The 12,987-nt window shown below is 41.9% G+C and overlaps 1 protein-coding gene across 1 annotated transcript in view; it reads left to right on the top strand.

The window, feature by feature from the left end:
• Window positions 1–12,987, top strand: part of TENM4 (teneurin transmembrane protein 4) — a 954,015-nt gene that overhangs the window by 459,279 nt on the left and 481,749 nt on the right. Inside the window, exon 7 of the mRNA XM_029602209.1 lies at window positions 7,687–7,857. Coding sequence (XP_029458069.1) covers window positions 7,687–7,857 — 171 coding nt within the window. The remainder of the gene's footprint in view (window positions 1–7,686; window positions 7,858–12,987) is intronic.

Below are 12,987 nucleotides of genomic sequence, written 5' to 3'. Positions count from 1 at the left end.
ACTCCTGTCCTGGCGCAACACATAAGCACTCTGAGATATGTCGTCATCTGTGGATTACTGAAGTCAGTGAAACATGAAAATAAGGGCCAGAGCACTAGCCAGTAGGTAGGGATTTAAAATATTTATATCTAGGGACATGGAATGCTACAACTATCTAAGTTGTGCAATTTCTTGGCATGAGATTGCTTGGGATCTGTTTATTTCAGCATTTATTTAGCACCATAAACTAACAAATTATGCACAGGTACTACAAACCCCTGTAGCAAAGTGCTTACAGTCAAAAGAAGTACCTTAGACAGCAAGTTGCCCAAGGTTACAATAAGCATCAGTGGGAGAGGCCAGACTTGCACCCTAGTCCTTTGGTTCTTATTGCATTACTCTAGCACCTAGACCACCCATTCTCCCCATGTACAACTGAGTATTTCAGATACTAAAGAGTCTGCCACCAGTGACACCTGTAGGCCAGTTACAGGCATTGCTGAACTTCGGAGGGAACTTCATTCTCAACCAGAGGAGAAGGGAGAAAGTAGAATGGCTGCAGAAAATACATATCTTAGTGAAAATTATGCTAATTTTATGTGAAATGAAAATTCACTTTTCCTCTTCCATCACTCTCCTGTACAACCTCTCAAGCAGACTTACATGATGATCAAAGACACCCCCCCCCCCTGCTTAAAGTCTGGTTTTTAGGATATCCACCGTGAATATTCAGGAGATATATTTGCAAGCAATGGAGGTATTGTATGTAAATATCACTCTCATACTGGACTGCATTTAAGATTTCGGTACCAAACAGTTAACAAACTGCATGGCCTGTTTACTGAGCTGCATTAAATAGGAAAGGTAACACACTGTTTTATCACAGGTTAGATCCTGCAGGATTTACTAAACTGCAGTAAACATCCTGCAGTTTAGTAAATCCTGCATTCTTGCGACTGGAAATGCATGAACATTATCTATTGATAATGTCTGCGAGTTCCTGGCCCCTTTGGGTTGTGATCCTTATAAAGACAGCTAGCCCTGAGTTCATATTCCCAAACCTCCCACTCCAGCAGAAAATTCCCCCCTGCAAAGAAAGATCCCTGTACTTCCCTCTTGAGGTATAGTTAACTTTGGAAAGCTTATCATGGATCTCAAAGTATCATGATCCATGTTAAACCTTATTAAATATTAATGAGTTGCTTTGCATGCATTTGCATGTGACAGCTCATTAATATTTCTTTGTATTGGGTAGATATTTTATTTTTTTTTGTATTATTGGTAATAGTCAATTGATTATTATTATCAGTGTGGGCTAATGCACTGGAATAGAAGTTTGATTGGCAGCTGTGGTACTATTTTGAAAACCGTACTATAGCTTTTCTGAACAGATTAATTAAGGCATTGTAACCATGCTAGAATCGGGGTGATACTATTTGCTAATGGTTTTTCTGGTAATAGAGAGTGCTGATTTAGTTCTATATGTGCAGACTGTTTAGTTTATCCAGTTTCATTCATACAGCTTTTCAGCTAGCTCTGAAGTGTTCCGTGCTAGGGATCTAGATAACTTAATGCTTTTGATAAAAGAAGATACAGAGCCCTTCATCTATGGAAAGCGGAAACTTTACCTGCCATTTCACAAGCAATCTAATTTTCCAAATTTTTGCTGTACCCAATTGTTATGGGAATAGCAGCTCTGCTGTAAAAAACATGTCTCGATTTAACCAAAGAGAATATCTGCTATCATGAACAGTGATTACATGAGAGAGAGCATAACTGGAAAGATTTAGAAGCCTTACGCATTTCTTGCCCTTAGATTCATCAAAATGCTATAAATTTCGCATGAATAACAGCCGTGATGAGGAAAAGGGGTGAGAGAAAGAGAGAGAGAGAAACTCTATAATGCTCTTACATATGTCAACTGTTTATATCACTTTTGTTGCGTCCGTTGGTCGCAGACGGCTGTGACCGCTCTGCCTCACCTCTCTTTTGCCTTTCTCCTCCTCCTTCGGAAGGATGGCTGCCTCTGGTGCTCATTGCCGAAACCCTCGGCATCTCCGACACAGCATGGGCGTCCCCATCCACCATGCTTCTTCCTGAGGCCTCCTAGGCGCGCGCACGCCACCTACGCTTTTGAATACGTCATGGCGGGAACCTCGGGAGCCATCCCCACCGCATGATGTCAGTACCTCCGGGTATTTAAACCTCCACTCTGCTACTGCCCAACAAGTTAGCAAGGACTTCGGTTTTGCAACTCTGACCGCTTCTAAGCTGCTCGCTTGGATTCCTCTCTACCCTCCGGGGTAACTCGCTCCAACGGAAGCTCTGGGTACCCGCTCCTCGGGGGCCTCTTGCTTCTATCTGCCCTTCAGGGTTCAACTACCTAACCTAGGACACCCGCTCCTCGGGTCCTATCTACTTTCTTCCAGGATCCATCGGCGCTCCTAGGTACTCGCTCCTCGAGGGCCTATCCTGCTCGGGGTATCCTGCACCTCGGACCTCGGGTCCCTCTCTTCATTCTTCTACCAAGGAAGTTACCAGCACTGCCACTCTGTGAGTATCGCTACTCTCCAGCTCTCCTTATTCCACCCTTCAGGTTCGGCTTATCCCACGCTACATCCGGGTGAGACTATCATCTATAAAGACTGTCTGAGCTTACTGTCATATCGCTGGCCTACAGTACTATCCCTTTCTTGAAGCAAGATTCAACTTACATCAGCAGTACAATAAAGCTTTCTTTCCTGAGTGTCTGCTTTCTAGAGCCTAGCCTATCGTTGTGGTTCCCCACGGGGCCCCTCCCCGTGGGAGGAGACATCGCCACTTCGACCAAGAGTCCACAATATGCCACAAACCCAACAACTATATTTTTTATTTTTTTATTTTGAACTTTTATATACCGACGTTCATGTAGAAAATACATATCGCTTTACAATGAAACTGTTATTGCATAAAAGCATTACATAGAACAGGGGTTACAAAGAACAGGGAACAGGGTATATAAATACACCAGCCAGTAACTCGAGGTTAGGTTTTGGTGGTGGTCTAGGGTTTTGGGGCCAGTTTTACATGTACAGGCAGACATACAGTACACAGTGAAGATTTGACATGATTTGGATTGAGGAAAGCTACACAAAGATGAGATTTCCACAGTGTTCTCTCACCCTAGCTTGATGCACACTCTACCTGGGCGCTGTCAAGCTAGGGTGAGAGAACACTGTAGAAATCTCATCTTTTGTTACCTTTCCTCATTCCAAATCACGTTAAATCTTCACTGATGTGTACTGTGCTATTCATAATCTGCTTGTGCATGTAAAACTGGCCCCAAAACCTGACGTATATAAGAGCATTATAAAGAGTGTCTCTCTCTCTCTCTCGTGGAATTTACAAAAAGGTGTAGTTATTGCTTGCAATGGCATGTATAACACATGCAGTGTTACCACATTTCATTTAATCCACCCATCTGAATAAATTTTGCACACGCTGCGATAAATAACTCATGCGTTATAGCGTTATCACAGGCATTAGGGCCCTAACGCGATTTGATAAATGACCCTGTTAGTGACTACTGTGCCTTGGATAAGAAAGGTTGCAACCCCCAAAAAATAATGAGGTGTAGATTTTCCTGCCTCTAGATTACTGGTGACCAGCTCACAAAACGAATAGGAAAAAAAAGGATTCTAGTTAACTCTTAAGTGATAACCTGGTTTCAGTGATGGGGACATAAGGATTGAATGAGCACAAAAATTAAACAGTTCTCTGATCTCAAGAGGCGAAGATTTTAGAGACCGATTTGGGGGCATACAAAGAATGCAGTATGAAGAAAGAAGCTTGTGTTTTTAGTGCTTGACTTGTATCTAATCTGATATCAGGCAGTCTGCATTGGTTAAACCCATTAAAATCCCAGAAATAAATGTCTTAAAGACAAATTAAATTGAAAAATTAAAAACGAAAGTCTACGCTGGCCTTTCATTTGTACTGCACAGAAGGAGAACGCATGGCGCCCAGTTCAGTCACAGTCATACCTGGGGTAGCGGAGTAGCTGGGGGAGGGGTGGGCAGCAGCTGTGTGCTTATAAACTTTATCTGGTCTTACACACACACACACACACTCACATGTTCAGGGCCAGTGCTAGCGATTTTGCTGCCCTGTACGAACAATTTCTCTGCTGCCCCTCACCACCCCGGTTCTATTTTTTTTTTTAACATTTAAATCGTGTTATTTTTCCCCAATAACCAGCACACACAGTAGAAACTGTCAGTTTCACTCGCTGGGCCGGGCCCTACTTCCTCACCGAATAAAGCCCTCCAGTAAGTGAAACTTTCAAAACTGACGCATTCTCCTGAACCTATCTTACCCCGTCCATGAGTTCAAAACACCCAAATGGGACAAGAGCGATCCCCAGGTATTCCTGCCCTAATTGCTGGAATGTAAAAATGGTATGAGCTGGCCCTGTAGCCAGCACCATTTTGTTGTACAGAAGTACATGCACTGCTATGGTGCCAACCAGAAAATCCTGCAAAAATAGACATTTGAAGCCCATATGGTATTAGGCTTATTGTAAACTATGTTGGGTGTGGGTTTGGCCCTCAAAAAGCGAGAAATACGATATAGCCTACCTCCCATAACAAAACAGTACTGACTACCAGCACTCAAACAGTAACAACCCTACATATGAAAAGGCAACTCTGCTACTATTACACAAGGTCCTAAAACAGCAATACACCTCTTATTAGGGAAACAAGACAAGCCAGGCTGCTATAATAAATTCCTACACAAAAAATTCAAGCTAGCAGAATACCTCACCATGCGTAACACAGACCCACCCTTACCAAATGCAGAATAAAGACACCATAAAGTATAAATAAAAATGTGCAAACAAAAACTGAACTTGAAACCGCAACAATGGAAAAAAAGAAATACTACCATTCCTCATTAAAATCAAACAATAAATTCAAGAAATATAAAACATCATAATAGTAAAACCATATTAATAAAAATAATATTTCCAAATGGCCAATTAATATAATTTTCAATAATTAAAAACTTGTATAAACATTTTTAACTTTTCTAAACTACAATTAAATATTTAAAAATAGCAGACGTATCAGACATCCAGTAACTTAAACTAATAAGAATTGAAAAATCCCCTGCTCTCCATACCCGTGAACTTTTGATTTCCAGTCACCCTGAGCTTGTCTTGGATCAATTGGAGGGGAAGAGTGCTCAAACTTTTTCCATGCCTCCTCACACACACACATATGTAGGCAGGCAGGCAAGCTCAGGCTCTCTCACACACACAGGCAGGCAGCCTCCCTTTCTCACACATATAAAGGCAGGCTCTCTCATATACACACACACACAAATGCAGGCAGGTACGTTCTCTCTCTCTCTCAAATGCACACTTACAGATAGGTTTCTCTCATAGGCACACATGCAAACAGGCAAGCTTTCTTTCTCACATGCACACACACACAGGAAGGCTTTCTCACATGCACACATACACAAAGGAAGACTTCCTCTTTTCATGCACACACAAACTTTCTTCTATCACACACACAAACAGGCAGGCAGGCTTCTTCTCTCACACACATACGCAGGCCTGGCCTCTCTTTCTCCCTACTTTATTGATCTGCCATCAGCTCTCCTGGGGCCTCTCTCACTCTTCAGCTACTGCCACTGTCCCATACTTTCTACCTGCATGAAAAAAGGGAAGGAGTTATATCAGGGGAGTGAAAGCACACACAGAGATTTTATCTTCACCTACTTCCTTATTTTGCGCACCGTCTGCATTTCGAAAGAAAAATACTGTGAATTTTCCTTTTGATATTGAGTTTTCAGTCCCACTGGTAAATTTAAAAATTCCTTTCTAGTGTTCATGGTTATTGACATACACATTGTGCTCTTTTAGTGGTCACAATGACAACCTGCAGTCAATAAGTGGAGGCTTTCACCTTTGTAACAAATGCATATCTGAAATAGCTTCTTAAAAGTCTCAGATGCTGCAGACAGCATGGTCATTAAAGCTAAGAGTGGGGAACCTCCAGTCCCCAGAAGGCTACAAGGTTTTCAGAATACCCTTATTGAATATGCATGAAGTAGATTTGCATATAACTGAGTCAGCGTGCATGCAGATCTATCCCATGCATATTTATTAGGGATATCCTGGAGACTTGGACCAGGTTTGCGGCCCTCAAGGATCAGGTTCCCTACCCCTGATTTAACCCAACAGGATGAAAGGTGGGTTGAAAATCTTAATAATAACGTGGGACATCAGACAGGTTATTTTTTATTTTTATATTAAGAGATTTTCTTTTTCATACCTCAGTGGACATGTGATGTTTTAACTTAGCATACCGTAATCTTACACCTGATGGGTTTGTACGATGTCAACAAGCAGCGGTGTGATTTCCTCCAAATACTGTTCAGATCCACACGGTGTTGCCACTAGGCAAAAAAAAATTGCTTGTTTTAAGTTAATATGACCATTACTGCACACACACACGCTTGCGGTCAGAACTGTAAGAGGGAGAGCACTAAGATCAGAGACTCTGGGTAGCCGAGTGTGCAATCCGTAACACTCTCAGATAGTAAGAGGCTCCACCAGCAGTGTTTATTATCGTATTCTCAGGAATAACAAAGGGACTGCGAGCAGGAAGAAGTCTGCCAAGATGTAAAATCTTTTCTGTAAATAGTAGTGCCGACTTGCAAAATAGAGATAAATGGTTTGTATCCAGATAGCCCTGCATGTGGTGACAACTATACTGGAATAAACCATTCTGAAAGATCTCATTCTTTTTATGACTTTTAAGATACTATTTCTCAGCCTACCTTCAGCAGCTTTTGGAGGCATGCACCCGTAATCGTGTTTTCTTTTTGTCATGTCAGAAAGCAAGCTTGGAGTGAGATGGCACGCATCCACTGTAAAACGACAAAGTCTAAAATTAGTGGTTTGAAGCACACATTTTAGACTTTTTCGTTCTGCCTTTAAATGACAGGGAATAGTTTTTAAGTAGCCCAGAATTCACATACATTATGGTAACTGTTGTGTAAATCAGTTCCCTGCAATCGTATAATTAAGGCAGAGAGCATAGGGATCTGACCATGCGTATTTATTAGGGATATCTAAAAACCTTAACCAGTTTGCGATCCTCGAGGACCCTGAGGTTCCCCATCTCTGATTGAACCCAATGCGGTTAAAGATGGAGTGAAAATTGTCCACACACACCCTCCCCCCAGTTTATAAAAATAAAGAAAAGAAATCAAGTAGTTATATTTAATACATTTATTTATTTATTTAAACATTTTTATATACCAGCATTAGTTGTGAACATCATGCCGGTTTACAGTAAACGGGTTAAGCTTGGAAATTACATTTTAACAGGGAGGTCAAAACTGGGAGAGGGGGTAACAAGAAGTAGATGAGAAGAGAAAGGATAACAAAACATGGTTCCTCAATGTGAGAAAAGAGAGGATAACAAAACATGGTTTTGTTATCCTCTCTGAAGAGAAAAATAACATGAATTGTTTAATTTTATTTTTAAAGTAAGAGATTTAATTTTTCATATAGACATGGACTAATTTTTGGTTGTTAGATAAACCAGCTAATTGATGGTGTAATTTAGTGCCCTGCGGGGGTACAGAAAGCTCCTCCATTTATGCAGAAGTCCCCCGACAGAAAAAGATGACTTTTCTCCTTACTCACCACAGCCATGCACCTGTTTGGCCTAAACTGGCACCTGCAGCCGATGGAGGGGCAGATGTATGAGATCACGGAGGACAGAGCCAGCAGTTGGCCAGTGCCAACGGACGTCACCTTGTACCCCTCGGGGGGCACAGGGTTAGAATTACCTGACAGGAAAGGCAAAGGAACCAGTGAAGGTATGGTGTGTTGTCAGTGTTGTGAGTCCTCTCTGTCAGCCCTAGACATCCAGTCACATGCTTCACGATCACTAACATGCTCTGTGTTGATGGTTCATGTTCTAGTGTTCTTTTTCTCCATTCTGTTCCATCTTGAGTGTAAATTCTTAAGCCATTACCTCATGTTTTAACCTTTTTCTTGAATCACAATATTATTGACGTATAATTGTTGTTGTGGGAGGAGTTCCTAGGCCGGACATGTTTGCAAGCATCCCTCCCTCCCCGCCCCCCCCCCCCCCCCAGACCCAACACTTAACCCTTTATAGCAATCAGCACAAGTGTAGCCCACGAATGACAAGGACGCAGCAAATGTCTGTAAGAGATGGTTAATGTTTTGGAAAAGCCAGTGTCAAGAAAGTGGCAATGCTAGCATCTTCCCTTGGTTTTAGACTGCAAGGAACTTACTTCTCCTTGAGGTGTTTCCATCAGAAGCCATTTTAAATGACTCCTGAATTATCACTCATAGAACATCATATTCAAAGAACTACATATATTTATTTTATTTTATTTAATTTAAACATTTTTATATACCGGTATTAGTTGTGGACATCATACCGGTTTACATAGAACGAATCAAGTTTGGAAATTACATTATAACAGGGAAAGGCAAACTGGGAGAGAGGGGTAACAAGAGGCAGCTAAGAAGAAAAGATTAACAAAACAACTGGGTCCTCAATATGAGGAAAGCTGAAGCACCATGTGGTGATGCATAAGTTGACATGTTTGTGGGCCGTCTATTCTGGGTAAGCTTGTTTAAATAACAAAGTTTTTAATTTCTTTTTGAATTTGATCACACATGGTTCCAGGCGTAGGTTGGGCGGCAGGGTATTCCAGAGAGCGGGACCTGCGATCGAGAGGGCACGGTCGCGTGCAGATGAGAGATGGGCTATTTTAAGTGAAGGCACGAGGAGGGTGCATTTGTTGGTAGTTCTGGTAGGTCGAGTGGACTGGGGAGCAGTGAAGGGAAGGTCTAACCATTTGGAGTTGTGGGTGTGAATGGCTTTATGTACTATGGTTAGGGTTTTGTAGTGTATGCGGGAGGGTATGGGGAGCCAGTGAAGGTCTCTGAGGATGGGAGTAATGTGTTCATGTTTACGGGAATTTGCAATGAGTCTTGCTGTGGCATTTTGCAACATTTGTAGTGGTTTTATAGTGGAGTGTGGGAGCCCTAGGAGGAGAGCATTACAGTAGTCAAATTTGGAAGAAATGGTGGCCTGGATCACTGTACGGAAATCTTGAGTGTGTAGGAGAGGTCTGAGTTTTTTAAGTACGTTAAGTTTGAAGAAGCCAGCTTTAAGTATAGAGTTAACGTAGTTCTTCATGCTTAGTTGGTAGTCGATGAGCACTCTGAGGTCCTTTACAAAAGGTTGCCTTGAGAGAAGTTTGAGCTTAGGATTGTTAGACAGTGAGAGGGAAGTGGAAGAATGGGGGGAGATAAGTAGGAGTTCCATTTTGTTCGTGTTAAGGGCAAGATGGAGGTCAGTGAGCAGGGAGTTGATGGCTGCAAGGCAGTTTTCCCAGTGTTCTAGGGCATCGGAGATAGAATTGTGAATGGGGATGATGATCTGAACATCATCAGCGTAGAGATAGAACTTAAGTTTGAGATCAGAGAGGAGTTGGCAGAGTGGGGTGATGTAGACGTTGAAAAGGGTGGGAGAAAGTGATGAGCCTTGAGGGACTCCTTGCTGTAAAGGCTGTGGGGCAGATGTGGAGTTACCAATTTTAACAGAGAACTTTCTGTTTGAGAGGAAGGATGTGAACCAGACAAGGGCAAGGCCTGATATGCCAATACTTTCCAGGCGTGTCAGTAGGTGCTGGTGGCTAATGGTGTCAAAAGCTGCCGATATATCGAGGAGGGCAAGGAGGTAACTGTGGCCTTGGCCCATGCCTCTGAGGAGGTGGTCGGATAGGGAGAGGAGTAGCGATTCGGTGTTGAAATGTTTTCAGAAACCAAATTGAGAGGGATGGAGAATCATATGATTTTCAAGATAGTCCATGAGTTGTGAGTTAACAACTCTTTCGAGTAGCTTGGCAATGAACGGGAGGTTAGAGATAGGGCGGAAGTTGGAAGGGTCTTTTGGGTCCAGGGAGGGTTTCTTAAGGAGGGGTTTGACTACCGCGTGTTTGAGCGTGTCTGGGACAGATCCATGAGCGAGTGAGCAGTTGATGATATCTGCTATAGCTCTGACTATGGCGTTAGGGATGGCTAGTAGGGCTTTGGATGGAATAGTGTCTTCAGGGTGAGAGGAAGGTTTGAGTTTCTTGAGGATGTTCTCGACTTCTTTGGTGGAGGTAAAGTCGAGGGTGGTCATTGAGGGTTGGGAGGGTGTGGGGAGGACAGGCATGGAGTGGGGGGGAATGTTAGTAGCGGAGGGGAATCTTAATAGGAGAGTTGCGATTTTACTGTGGAAGTATTTGGCTACAACTGTATATAGCTACAACTGTATATAGCTACAACCGTGTAGTCTATATTTTGATGGGGCGAGGAAACCTCATAAAATGGTGGGCTTCTTATGTAGTGGCCCGTAGGTTGCCAAGTTTGTAGTTTTTACAGTCACTGGCGTGGTTACGACTGTAATTAACCAACTTATAATTATCGGTTTCCCCACTCGGATGTCATTTAGAAATACTTTTTAAAGAAACTTTTTGTTATAATAGCTTTTAGGCAGTAATGAAGAACTTATCATAGCATATCGTAGCATATGATGTTCTATGAGTGATAATAGTTGATTATACATCATATGTACACAGTTTGATTGAGTTTGTGGCATGAAACAATGCAGCATTCAGCTGCTTTCAGACTTCGCGTGGAGCTGGTGATTTGTGTAGAGAAGGCCAGGGTTTCCTTAACGTCCTTCAGAAAGAGGGAGAACCAACGAGCCCAGCCCAACATGTGTCCACAGTTTTGTTTAAATCTGTTGTTTGTGCAAAATTCAAAATCGCAACAAGTGCCTCAGAACTGCCAAGCCATTTCATGTTGCTTGAAAACATTAGATATGATTTCTTAAAGAGAAGTTTATACCTTTGGGGTTTTTTTTTTTAAACGAATAATATCTAGACACACTGGCTATCTTGTAGTATTGTGCAAATTGCACGTAACTTATGTACTTGTTGATATGAATTTTGCAGCAAATCTGCAGGTCTTCTGATTTAGTAAAGCTTTACATGTGTATGAAAATTACATTGAAGGGAGTTTAGGATGGCAGTGTGTGAGAATGGAAGTTATCGTTGTGAAGGTAAGTTATAGAAAGTGCTGGATGATTGTGTACAGTTTGATACCCCCCTTGGAGAGTGCAGTAAGGTTAATCCATACTGTGGAATATTTTCTTCAGATGCTGTTGTTCACCAATGACACTCTTTTTAAAGGTAATTTTTGCAATGCATTTCCTTTCTTTTGTGGATGATTCAAGTACCTTATGGCACAAATGTTTTTATAGAGCAATATCTAGGGGGGTTTTTTTCTATGTATTTTGTATTCACAAATGACCTCAACAATTCTTTTCTGTGATTAGCCAATAAAACTGTCACTCTCTGATTTTTTGTTCCTTGGAAGTTCCAGGGATGGGTTCAGGTTCAGGCCAAGACTAAAACAGTAAACTGAAACCTACAGATAAATCTAAAAAACCGGGAAGGGCCTTCTCTTATTTAGTCAAGTCATTCTTTCCTTTCTGTTGGACCTTTCCTCTCAGAGTATATAGTGGTGCAATGTATTTTTCTCCCCCCAGCAAAGTGCATATTCAAAATGTGGTGTAGAGGACGATAACTGTGAATGAATCTCACGTCCATCTCCTAGGAACTGTGGGAGTCAGTTTTCAATCTGGCTGCGTTAGGACACAGAACATGCGTACTTTTACCTCACAAGCTGTGCACCGATCCTCAAAGTGAAAGTGTATGCAGATTTGTTTGCCTTGAAATGTGCTCTGGACAGCAACTACACACAGTCACTTGCACCCTGCGTTTTATGCTGGCAGACGTTTGCTGGAAAAGTACACGTGATGATCTGAAAGTAGAGGATGGGAATAAATAAAAACGCTTGGTAGGGGGGAGCAACCTGCACGGAGCGGCAGTTACTACCTTGGGAAGCTTGCTGGGCAGGCTAAATGGGTCATTTTGGTCTCTTTCTGCCGTCATTACTATGTTACCTCCTCCCAAAGCAGCTAAAAACCCACGCCTTGTTCCACAATTCACAGACTTTTAGCCAAGCTGATGGAGGGCAAATTTCAGCTGGCTGGTTTACACGAGAAGAATGCTTTGAAAATTGTCCCCTGCATTATTTTGCACATATCGGTTCAGTAAATTAAATAAAACATTCGTATTCCACTTTTACTGTTCTGCCATCCCTGCATAATCAGGTGTCTAAAACTCTGAAACATTACAGAAGCACTCAAAATAAATCTCCATTGAGCGGATTCTGCTCTTTGTTATAATGCATGCTTTAGTTTGCTATGCTTTCAATAATACTAATTATACAGTGTCCAAACAGGATTTTAGTGCACTTTGCTAGTTAACATTGGCAAACATAATTGCAAGCAGTCCGGGGCGGCCCGCCTGGCAGCATATTACTGCCTCCTGGACTGCATGTTATCTTCCCTAGGGTATAAGGATAAAGGAACATTCATATTATTGCTGCCGAATTACCCAATTATATGTGGATAAACCGAAGGGCTGACACACAAAGTGACTTCTCAAGGTCATCCAGTGTCAGTGCCAGAGAGGAACTTGCTGTCTTCAGATTCAGTACTCTGCTCACTCTTCCCAACACTTCCTCTTTCTTACACCCCCACTTTAGCTTAAAGTTATCTTTCTAAAGAACTGAATTTTAAAAAATGCCATATTTTTTTTCCTTGCTCCCCCCCAAAAAAACAATAAACAGCAGTCCCTGGTGACTGGTCAGTGTCAAAGCCGTTACAGGAAAGTAAAAGTAATTAAGTCATATTTCTTAGGCCCAGGGCAGTCTTTCTTAATTCTGTAATTAAAAACATCATATAGAATCATTGCTTGACTTCAGAACAAGTCCAGGATTCCATTGTGACAAAGAAAGAAATGCTCCTGCTTTATTTTCTTTTTAATTTAATAGAATTTAAACTAAGT

This window comes from Rhinatrema bivittatum, chromosome 5 (assembly GCF_901001135.1).
Source record: "Rhinatrema bivittatum chromosome 5, aRhiBiv1.1, whole genome shotgun sequence".
Lineage (NCBI taxonomy): Eukaryota > Metazoa > Chordata > Amphibia > Gymnophiona > Rhinatrematidae > Rhinatrema > Rhinatrema bivittatum.
Note: the sequence above shows the minus strand (reverse complement) of the source record. Positions and strands in the feature narration are given on the sequence as shown.